The 11,923-nt window shown below is 39.6% G+C and overlaps 1 protein-coding gene across 5 annotated transcripts; it reads left to right on the forward strand.

Annotated features, from left to right (window-relative positions):
• Positions 1-2,450: 2,450 nt before the first annotated feature.
• Positions 2,451-8,280, forward strand: adcyap1a (adenylate cyclase activating polypeptide 1a). 5 transcript variants are annotated; one of them, XM_044177293.1, is made up of 7 exons: positions 2,454-2,850; positions 2,987-3,091; positions 3,762-3,896; positions 4,568-4,672; positions 5,500-5,634; positions 6,145-6,265; positions 7,796-8,280. In XM_044177293.1, the coding sequence occupies exons 2-7, from the start codon at positions 2,994-2,996 to the stop codon at positions 7,802-7,804; spliced, it is 603 nt and encodes a 200-aa protein (XP_044033228.1). In that variant the 5' UTR covers positions 2,454-2,850; positions 2,987-2,993; the 3' UTR covers positions 7,805-8,280. The 5 variants fall into 5 exon arrangements, with proteins under 5 accessions (XP_044033230.1, XP_044033229.1, XP_044033228.1 ...); XM_044177291.1 differs by having other exon boundaries at positions 2,455-2,758; XM_044177294.1 differs by lacking the exon at positions 4,568-4,672 and having other exon boundaries at positions 2,453-2,758.
• The last annotated feature ends 3,643 nt before the right edge of the window (positions 8,281-11,923 follow it).

Consider the following 11,923-nt stretch of genomic DNA (forward strand, 5'->3'; position numbering starts at 1 on the left):
CTGTCTTGTTTGGTGTGATAAAGTGCAGTTACACACTGTATTGTCTGGTATGATTACTCACAGCTCTAGTTCCAAGTAAAAGATATTAAACTGTGTGAATTTAAGGCAGCGGCTGTTTGCAGACCCATCTGAACAAACAGAAGCACATTTTCCTTTACAATACATACAGTGCCAATATTATTGATGAGTTACTGTAAGGAGCCATTTTTAAAACTTACCGTGTATGGATTTTATGTTGCATTTATCAGATTGTTTATCAGTTTCATTTTTTTAAAAATCCAGATGTTATATCAACACAGGCATTCATTACAATAAGAGTGTGGTAAGTAAAGCCACAAACATTTCAACCAACTGTCAACAGGAGATTAAAATGCTTCTATAAATGGTTGCTCAGGGCAGCAAATTTATTGTTATTCCACTGTGATTATTACAGGAAGGCACTTATATGGTGTGGTGAGTCAAGCATCAGGTGATTACTGGATAACCCTTCTAATCCACTTTATGTTCTCAGCTCTGAACGTGTAATTAGATGATGAAAAAGTGATATCCTGGTAACATTAGATCAAATAATTTTTAACATGATTAAGACATGCTGAAAGCTGGCTGAGTAATCAGCATTTTGCAGTGATTACTGATTCATTCAACATAATGATTATGATTGTGTAGTGTTCATCATATTTATTTGATTTTATTTATATTATGTTAAAATATTTATATTATTTTAACTCAGTACACACACAGGTCTTTGTTGCAAAAAGGGAAAAAACATTTTTTTGGCAGTCCACAGCATTTGCCATTATAATGAAAATGTTATTTAGAGTTTATTGACACATTTGAAAATCATTATGGTCCTATTGCCTAATCCTCTAGTTCCCAGAAACGAAATGAAGTGCTTTAATTTCACTTTTCTAATACAATTGAAGGATGTGATATGATAATTTCGCTCTCTTTACATTTCCATTTTGAATCGATACAGTTAGATAAGTCTGTATAAGGTGGTGTCTAACCACACAGCCTAGTTAGATAGATCCAGCATCCTGTATAAGATTTCATCCTTCTACCTGGAAGTCTGCGACATTAAATTATTGAAACATTACATTGCACTTTCTTCTCATAACCACTTGGGTGCACTGCTCTCTCAGAGTAAAGGAAGTGCTCCTCTTCAGTTGGCATTTTTCCCTCTGCATCTTAAGAATTCAAAGTAAAGACTTTCTTTGCGCTAAGCAAACCATCACATGACGTCAGAGCCAGAAGAGGATCGACCGGTCTGAATCACCCACTAAAGATTCAACACATGGTCCTGATACCTGTGTGGGAAGAGAACACAGCTGACTGCTAATGAATAGTGTCCAGGACATAAAGACAGGCATGAGAGCCTGCAAATGAGAAAAACTAGAATAGGAAAGTTAATGATATTTCAAGTAAAGTAACCAAGCACTGTACTTAAGTACAGTTTTGAGGTATGTGTTTTTCCATTTGATGCTACTTTATACTTCAATTCCATTACATTTCAGAGGATTCAGGATTCACCACTGGATTCAGGTTATTCATTGATTATTTGAATTGTATGTGTTATGCATCACATACATTTCTGAAAGGAAAGCCAGGGGGCAACCAGATGACTCAGTTTCAAACTCTGTACATGATATATAAGTATCTGATTCTGTAAATGAGCCTGACCTCTGACCTTAACAGAGGTGGAGAGGTGAAACATGGGAAAAAATTATAAATATACTGATAAATGAAGTCAGCTGCCTCAGAGATGTCTCTTTGATGCCTTAGTTTGAGCAACTTCTTCTAGAAGAGAAGCTGCCAGTCATATTTCAGCAACAGTCAGCTCCACAAGACAATAGCTAATGTTAAATATATAAATAGGCTAACATGTCAGCTCTTCGTCACCTCCAATGAAAATCATGCATTCCCAAATTTGGTGATTTTGAATGTTTTAGATAAACCCGATTTAAAGTTCCTTTACTGACAACCTCTGAACAATAAAGTATCTGGTTGTGTAACCACGCCTGACCTCTGACCTTGACAGAGATAGAGAGGTGCAACATGGGAAAAATAACTAGTAAATGAAGTGAGCTGCCTCAGAGACGTCTCTTTGATGCCTTAGTTAGAGAAACTTTTTGTAGAGGGGAGGCTGTCAGTCATATTTCAGCACTGGACAGCTCCACTGCACATTTCAGCACTGGACAGCTCCCTCCCTCCCACCAGGCTTCAGAGGCCATGTGATCCTATTAATGGCGTGACGTCAAATGTTGACATTAATTCACACTGTAATTAATAATCATGTTTGAATTCAAGATTCATTCCTTTTTATATGACTTGGCTCGGGGTCTTTCATTGACGCGGAAGAAGGATGAACTCCAATGGGACGGGGAGGCGATGACGCAGCAACCCCCCCACCCTCCACCCCCACCTACGTGACAAGTGAAAAAGGCATGCCTTTCGGATTCATGAATAAAAAACCAAGGGGAGTTAAGTTCATGGGACGCAGGAAAGTTCTCCGCAGACAAATTTTTGGCGCTCTTCATTCCGCCCATGACCGAGTGCTCGTAGAAATCCCCGAGAACTGAGCTGCGGGCGCACGGAGGGCTGCACACTCTGAACAAGCACAAGGAGACTGAAGAGGCGCTTCACTGAGGGAATAGAGGAAGAGGAGAGAAAGGGAGAGAGAGAGAGACTGAGATAGAGATCCTATCTCACTCTCCCAGTTGAGGTCTTCAGCGGATCGCGTCCTAGCGTCTCGCATCTGGTAAGAGGAGACACTTTTCAGGGGTTTTACGCAGCGTTAAAGTCGGAGCGTTTTGGAGGAAAGTCAGGTTTTTTCTTTTTAGAAACTCACAGGTATGGTGTGAAAGTCACTACATATTGCAGGAAACAATAGAATACACCTGAATGCATCAAATAACTGTTCTTATGAGTAGATAAGTTTGATTACACACCTGTGCACTCACTTAATGTCGTTTTTTTTCTTTTGCAGCAGGACAATGTCTAGTAAAGCGACTTTAGCCTTACTCATCTATGGAATCATAATGCATTACAGCGTCAACTGCTCACCTGTGGGGCTAAGCTTTCCCAGTGTTAGGTACGTACACTCTTACTTATCGTTCAAGTGTCACTTTTCTGGTGTTGATTTCTCTTTGAAAGGAGAACTTTTGCACTCAGCAGCAGGGTGCAGGCAAAAGACCACATCTGCTTCACAGTTAGTTATGTCTGTGGCTATAATGGCCTATTGGATTACTGGATAACATCATCTGACAGCCAATCCATAGGGCTGCTCACACAGAAATAATTGCGGAGAAACATTCACCAGGGAGCGGCGGTAATGTAATTGAGGGTACTGAGGCAGTGAGGTACAGTGTCTCAGTGCGGCCATTAATCCACCAATTTATGTGATTAGATAATTAACAGAAAACGTTTTGATAAAAAAATAAGGCTCTGATTTTTGAGAAAACTGCATTTTTGTACAACAACAATTAAATAAATGTTAGGTAAATTTAAACTGTGGCAACAAGTAACATTTCTGGTGGCTGATTATATAAAAGAATGCTTCTTTTTTTAATTTAAAACATAAAAAGTCGCTAAACGAGTTCATAAAACATGATGTTAAAACGCTCTGTGTGGTCATTTCTTTCAGTCGTTAGTTTCATCCTGAACATGCAAATAATATTTGAATGTGCCACCTTAATGTCACTCCTCAGTCACAGAGCTGCAGATTGGAAAACAGATTGTGAAAACGTGTCTAATTGTTTCAGACTCGACAGTGAGGTTTATGATGAGGATGGGAATTCCTTACCTTCCCTGGATTATGACAGAGACCAAATGGATGTGAGAAGCCCTCCGTCTGTGGCTGACGACGTCTACTCTTTGTATTACCCACCAGAGAAAAGGTGACTATCATCAACATTTTACCCAAACTTTTTTTCTCTCAACGTTGGAGACATTCATTTTGAACATCTCATCACTGTAGTCCTATTTATGTCCGCGTATGTTGTACGTTTTGTGTAAATCAGTGTAACGTATTGTCGAAATGTTGTCAGTAACTTTCAACACAATGAAAAGGGTTTTTATTTTTTTATTATTTCAAGACATGCCTTCACCAAATTAGTCTCTGTTTTAGCTGAATTCCCAGGGGAACTTAGTCGATTCAAAACGTGCTTTCTTGAATAAACATCTTCAAATTGCAAGAAAAGAGTGAAGAAATTCAATGAAATCTGGCTGCATAAGGAAGCGCTCAAAATCCAGCTGCCAAACTTCTTTATCGCAGTTTTAAAATCCAGTTTTTCTTCAAATAAGTGAAATACTTTGCCAAAATGGCCGATTTCAAGAGAAAGGTTGAAACAAGGCAAAATATTCTGCGCAAATGGATTTAAGAAAACACCTCAAACAAAGACACGAGTGAAATAATCTAAAAACGACTTGTATTTCTCACTTTGAGGCCCAGTATTACACCTATAATTGACTTGTTAAGATGGATTTTTTTGCAGTGCAGCTCCTTGAAATTGTTGCCTCTTGCGCTGGGTGTGTAGTGATTTTACTGTGTGGCTATCTATCATCCCAGAACGGAAAGGCATGCAGACGGCATGTTTAATAAAGCCTACAGGAAAGCGCTGGGTCAGTTATCAGCAAGGAAATATCTGCATTCTCTGATGGCAAAACGTGTAGGGTAAGAACATCTTCTTGGTTGTCACCTCTTCTTTTATACTTAAGGTTTTCTGTCCTATGTGCGTTTTTGTTTCTTTTGACTGATCCTTTAAATGCTCATAATTCACGCTGTTATATGTACTGTATATGTCTGTGGTCCCATTATCTCCCAGCGTGCAGCTAAATCTGGCGCCCTCTGAATCAGCCTTTATTAATGCCATAAAATCGTCATGGAGAGCACAAACGGGACCTTGATTGATTTGGGAAGTGTCATTTTCTGAGCCCGCTGCTGTGTCGTTAAGGCGCAGAGGGAAGAATGAACCCGCACAGGCTTAAATTTATTTCCATATGAATAATGTATAGGATGGAGTCCCAGTGGTTCCCGATTGGGGGGGGGACCACATCTTATTGCAGGTCGAAAATATATTCCAAATCGTCCTGGGATGGGCTAAAAGTTAAACAAAGAGAGAATATGTCTCCAAAATTAAGGTGATTATGCAAAGATTTTGTCTTTCTGCTAAATGACAATGCACTTACAGGCTGCCTGCTTTATCCTGGAATCAACTAAATGGTGAAATCTGATTATTTTCCCTACAATGCTCCAAAATAAAGATTGGGTCTCTGCACAGCTCTACAGTCTGCAAATGGGGAATCTGATTATCTAATTATTTCCCCTCTAAGATGGTAACACAAAGCCCTAATTTAAGTGTCCAGGCTCTTTACCTCAGCACCACAGGCTGTACATGCTGTAGGGGAGGGGGTGGGGGTGGGTGGGGGTCATGTGAATATAAATGCATCAGTGTGATGGTAGTGAAACCTGCTTCTTGTCTCTCTCTCTCTCTCTCACAGTGGGGGGAAAACACTGGATGACAGCTCAGAGCCTCTGTCCAAGCGGCACTCAGACGGGATCTTCACAGACAGCTACAGCCGCTACCGAAAGCAAATGGCAGTCAAGAAATACCTGGCAGCAGTCCTTGGGAAAAGGTATAGACAGAGAATTAGAAACAAAGGACGCCGGCTGGCATATTTGTAGCATCCTCCCCTCCCCTCCTTAACAAAACAAAAAACCTAAGTGTGTGCAGCCCCAGATGAAGTCATTTTGAGATCTGAACAATCAGTGGATTACTTTTGTGTTCTTGAACATGTATTTACGTATGAATTAAGCCATTAAAATGAATATTTTGATAATAATATTGTTTTTTATTTTCTACTTAAAGCACTTGAGGACACACATATCTACTTTGTGGACCAATTTTTGTTCATTCTAAAAAAAAATAGCCTCTATTTATGTATTCATTGATTATTTTTTTAGACCTATTTATTGAGGGGAGACAATTGTTCACATGACGGTATGCTCCAACAGCCCTGTCTTTTAAACATTCAGTGAAGAGATATGATTGTGAGGAAAATAAATGGTTTAAAAGACAATCAATGTATTGAATGCTGCTTTTTGTAAAGTGACATTAAGAGTTTAGTTGTCTTTATTCACAACAGCCTTGAAGACATAGGTTTTCACCATATCCTACAAGACATAGACTTTGATGCCCTCCCGGACGGGGATGAGTTTGAGGCTTTTATGGGAGACTGGCTGAAACAGTTCTCCCCCGAATTTCCGGTGAGTTTCAGGCTCTTTCCTGAGGCTGTGTCCTCGCGGGGGCATCTCATGTCCTTCCCTTTTCTTCTCACCTTCAACTCTTGTGATCTTGCTCCAAACACTCAAACCCAACTCTTCTTCCACCTCATTTGTGCTCCTGTCTCTCTAGAGTCTCACAGATTTTTACCCTTTATCCCGTCTAATCCCACAATGTGGAGAGACTTTGCTTAGACCGATATGTTATACATATCATTCGTGATTGATCCGAAAGGAACAGATTCATCAGCATCCTGTTTATGGATGCTAGGATGATATTATGATGAAAAAAATATTTTAGTAGATCTGAGTTAGACCAGATGACAGCCCTGTTGGCTTTAGAAACTTTCAAATTGCCAGTCATCAATTTTTTAAGTCAAAAATCCCAAATCTGAGATGAGGACCAGAGTACTTTTGAGGTTTTTCTTGTCCTTTTCTTCCGCAGTGTTTACAGAGTGATCTTACACCTTTGACTCATGTAAAGTGCCAATTCTTGTGTTTCTATCAACTGGTTTCTGTATCTTTGGAAACCTCTTATTCTGCTGAAGGTTTTCTCATGTCTCTCTGCCCATATAATAAGTATCACTAACATCTAAAGCACCATTAAGCAAATGAAAAAAAAAGCATAAAAAAACAAGAAATGATACTTGTTACATGGTAACTTATCCATCGATTTGTTCTTTGTGAGAGACATACGAGGCAGTTTGAACTTTTGTGTTTGAACCTTCTGGGTCTGTTGTGCTTCCCTTTTCTGTCATGTGAACCAATGTAAAAACTACAGTAGATTGCATGATTAAAGTAATTGCACTAGCCACTGCATCTGTGCAGACGACTCCAACTAGATGGTTTTGCTTGCTTTCTGACTACTGCAAAAACATACATACCTGTCATTTCTGGATGTTGTTTTGTGTTCTGTTTCTACACAAGCTGTATGTTGAACTTTGTCCTACTTTAAAGAATTATCTGAATGTACTTTACTGCTGGCAAGAATCTCTCAGTCTAATGTCATGCTTTATCATTTAGGCTCTGTTACTAAACCATTTTGTAACCAATTTTTAATTTGTATATGAAGAAACAGCTGTGATTGGACTTTTAAAGTGATCTCTTTCTATTATCCATCTGTAGCATGGCACAAAGGCTGCCATAATTGACTAATTGACATAATTACATTTAAAGAAGAAGAAGGATGAGATGCAATTACACAAGAGGAAAACACGGTTAGAGAGACATCAAGAGAAAGCAAATAAAGGAAGCAAGGGTGGGCTCAATGATCAAGAACATGCTGATTTTGATCAGGCAGTTTGTAAAAAATCTACATGGTAAACAAATCACATTACAAAAGTTACATTAGTGGTAGTCTGACTGGTTCCCCCTGTCTGCACGCTTCTTACCAAATTTGTGAGGAAGGAATACATATTTTTGCACAAAAGCAAGTTAGTTTTCAAACAGCAGGGTAAAGTTATTCGATCTGTGTTTACTGTATCAATCTTTCTTTAATTTTGCATTCTTCTCTAGGCTTTGTGACGCAGGAAGCAGCTGTGGTGCCTTGCATCGACTTTAAAATCGCCATGAATCACAGATGGCTATTTAGTGGCCCTACAATGCTGCACATCATCAGCTTACATTTCACCCTTTTGTTGTTGTTTTTGTGTTGCACAGACGTTTGATAGGATCTTTAGTAGCATCCAGCTTAGACGTCAAGCGTTGTCGCTTGCACTGCTTTCTGTTGCACTTTGTTTTTAGAACACTAGACATAGATTTTTGTGAAAATAGAGGGAAGGATCAGTTTCCCGTTCTCCATGAAACATTATATGTATGATAATGAAAGCGCCAATAGCCTTACAAAAATGAAATAATCTTCAAAGATATATATATTTACTGTGTAGAAAATGAATATTAGATTACTACTTCAAATGGCGATCTGCAAGGGTCAAGTCAATAAATGTTTAAAAAAAAGTGTTGTAAGATTTGTATGAATAAATTTTTGTAAACAACAAAAATTTCGTCTAATCTTTGAAGCCAATATCACCATGAGTCTTTAAGTTAAGACACATTTAAGAAGATGAAAAAGAGTAATGAAGACCAAACTCATTATATTATTACAATGGAGATAGACCCTCCCTCGACAGTTTTAACAGGATGTTACATAAGAAAGGAGAGATGAAAGAAATTAAGAGAAAAATCACCTTGTGGACATCACAGAGGGAAGCACTGGAGAAACATCAGCAGTATGAAACATCAGAAAGATCACACACAATCAGATAAGACAAAGGAACATACTGCAAATTAGTTTCAAAACACACACACCTGCTTGCTGGGGAAAAATATTAAATTCACGTTGAAATAACAAAAATAGAAGTGTCCATCAGTTTCCTCTCCATCAGTGTGGGTGTTGGATGGTCAATAACTACAAGATGTTGCAAAATAAATCAGCAAACCACAGAAACAAAGGGTAATCTGGTGAAAAGGAGGCCAAAAGATCCAAGTCTCTGCCCCATTTTCACGGTGACTCAGTGGCTTTGGCGGAGGAACAGTGACACCAGTTGGCTGGGTGTCTGCCTCCCCTCGGGACAGCATGAGTAAAGAGACGTGGGAGGGATCACCCAGCCCGCACCACACACTGCCTCGCTGCACTTTACACCTCTCCAGGACTTCAGCAGTAGCCACCAAAGGCCTGCAGTACTGGTGGAACAGTTGGCCGGTCTCAACACTGGCACATTCACTTTGTGCCAAAAACAACAATGTCGATGCGTGAAGCAACAGACCCGGTGCGGACTGGTTTCAACTTAACATGCACATAAATGAGGGAATGTACCCACATGTATTATGATAGAAATCTACCTTTTTATGTCCAGTCTTACGTAAAAAAATCTGTTAGAGAAGCCATCTTTCCCCAGCATGCCTCCATAGCACAACCCACATCACAAAATAGAAATGAATGCATGGTTTGCAATTATGTGGCAGAGCACTTTTTAATGTTTAATTTCTTTCTTGGTTATATAAAGTTTAAAGTTATATGGATATGTCTTCATATAGAGGGTCCAAGATAAGGTCTTAATAGTTGCAGCAGAACTCTTCAGATATGTGCCAGTGGAAATGGCATGTATGCATTTGTTTTAGAGAACAATTAGTCAATCAATCGAATACTTGACTGACAGATAATTAGCGTAACTTTTTAAAACAGAAATGCCAAAAATTCACTAGCTCCAGCTTCTTAAATTAATATTTGCTAGTCTATGTTGTGTTGTGTTGTGTTGTGATATTTAACTTACCATGACCAAACAATTAATTGGTTAATCGAAAAAATATTCAACGAATATGAATGAATGAATTGATGATAAACATAATGGTTAGCTCTAGTCAACATTATTTGCATACAAAACATACTGCAACAGTAGAAGACAAAACGACATAAGAAATGCCTCCTTAAGCTAAAGTTTCTGTTCCAAAGACTGCAGATCCAGGGGTTGTCTTGTATTTTGCACCTTATCAGTATACCAGTGCACAAGTCTTTACCAGGTCTAGGTTTGTTTGTAGCAAGCAGATAGAGACTTCTTGCAGAGTGTGGCTTTAGCCTTGAAAGCGTTTTGCTTTGCAATCCCTGTGGTACAGGAGTACACCTGATGAGATGCAAATTATGCTAAAATCAAACACGCATTAATGCTTTAACAGTGAAGAAATTATACAAAATATGAAGCTACAGGTTTTAGAAGATGGCCCGGATACTAGCTAACATTTTAGGTACCGTTTAAATATTGCCTCTGTCCTTATCTATTTTTCACTGCATTATCACAACAAATCATAACATGCCTATTCCCTGTAAGAAAACACTAGCAAATATGATAGCCACCTTAGAGTTGGAGAAGGACTAACAGAAACTACAATGCTAAGTTAGCTAACTTAGCCAGGTAGCTAGCAAACGGTTTTGCTCTAAATGCTGAAACGTTTTTTAAACACAGCTTCTTCTTTGTCTCGTTGGGGTCCATAACATCCCTTAATAGACCCATTCAGGACAGCTTTAGCTGCTAGCTCTCGTATAGGATAAAGAACTCTTAGTTTGCAGTGTGGAAAACTTCCCCTCAGCATCATTAATGTCGTTTGTAACACCTGTTACTTTCCTGTTATGACAAGTCAAGATGTCTGCTGTGAAAAGAGATCTAATGTCTTTGTAGAAACAACATTGTTTTTCTCCCTAAACTTGCTAACTGTAACACTGCCTCACTGTTGAATGACCCTGCAGCAATGTCAGACCATATAATGTAGTGGTAACAAAACAGCAGTGAAGTCACATTATTAGGCTAGAAAGCACTAGCTTCAGAACTCACATTAAAGCTCATATTGATTTTCATCCATAAGCAGGAGCAGGATGTTGAATTACAAATTACATGTTACATTATTAAATGTGGAATGATGCCATAATTACTATAATATAATGTTAAAAAGGGTTGTAAACACACCATCTTTCTTGTGATATGACCCATCAGTCCAGTGTGTCTCCCTCCTGTTGAGACCCCAGGGGACTCCCACACTGCGGGTGCAGCAGGTGGCATTTGGAACCACCACCCACCCTATAGCCCTCCACCCTGTTCCTTTTCTCCACACGTGACACCTTTTTATACTTGTGTGTCAATCCAAATTACAGCTAATGAGATTAAATAGATCCCCCCCATATCTCATAATATCTGATAATAGGTCACCACAGAGCAGGACCTTTTCTAGACAGCGAAGGCTTGTCTGTACACCTTCTCTAGGGCAGGTCTTCAATCACAATCCCATCACTTGCAACTGTGAGTAGTCGCAGCATTGGACCATGATGTGCGGGATGTCAGACCGAGCAACCACACAAAGCCTGCCGTGTCTCTCTCTGCTCCCCTGTGTGCGTAATAACCCCCTCTCAGACATGATGGCAGGGCTTTGATTTTGTGGTCGTGCCCTCAGCTCTCAGAGGAGTGCAGAGAAAAGATGATCAATAGGAGTGATCTGATTCCTCCGGCCCGTGCCAGACCCTTTCTTAACCCTGCTAACTCAATCAGCCAGTGTTGCCAGGCAACCAGTCCCAGGGGGATGTGTTGGGAGTGGGCGGGGCGCCGGTGGCCTTCCTGGGCACCCAAAGATCACGCTGGATATATTTCACTCAAATGGCTTCAGTCTCAGCTATGTTGTCTTTTACTGGTTGCAATGGCAAGTTGCAGGGAGCGTGTTCACCATCTTAGTTTAGCTTGTTAGCATGCTAACATTTGCTAATTAGCACTAAACACAAAGTACAGCTGAAGCTGATGGTAATGTCATTAGTTTTGCAGCTATTTGGACAGAAACCAAATTATTAGTCAAAGTGAAATTTCGACCTGATGAAATGATAAGAGATTACCCAAGTCATTAGAAGTCATGATCTGGGAAACATGAATGGCTGTATCATATATTTTTTTGCCAATCCTTCTGGTGGAGTTTGAGATATTTCCCTGGATAAGTGAAAACTTTGACCTTCTGGTGGCGCTTGATGAAAAGTCAGGGGATCACCAAAGTCAGCAGGACTCATCCTATGGGGACCAGGAATGTGTGTACAACAATTCATAGCATCTAATAATTGTTGGGATTTTTCAGTCTGTTGGTGGACTGATAGACTGACATTGTCACCCAGCCATG

Source organism: Siniperca chuatsi, linkage group LG19 (genome assembly GCF_020085105.1).
Source record: "Siniperca chuatsi isolate FFG_IHB_CAS linkage group LG19, ASM2008510v1, whole genome shotgun sequence".
In the NCBI taxonomy this organism is placed as follows: Eukaryota; Metazoa; Chordata; class Actinopteri; order Centrarchiformes; family Sinipercidae; genus Siniperca; species Siniperca chuatsi.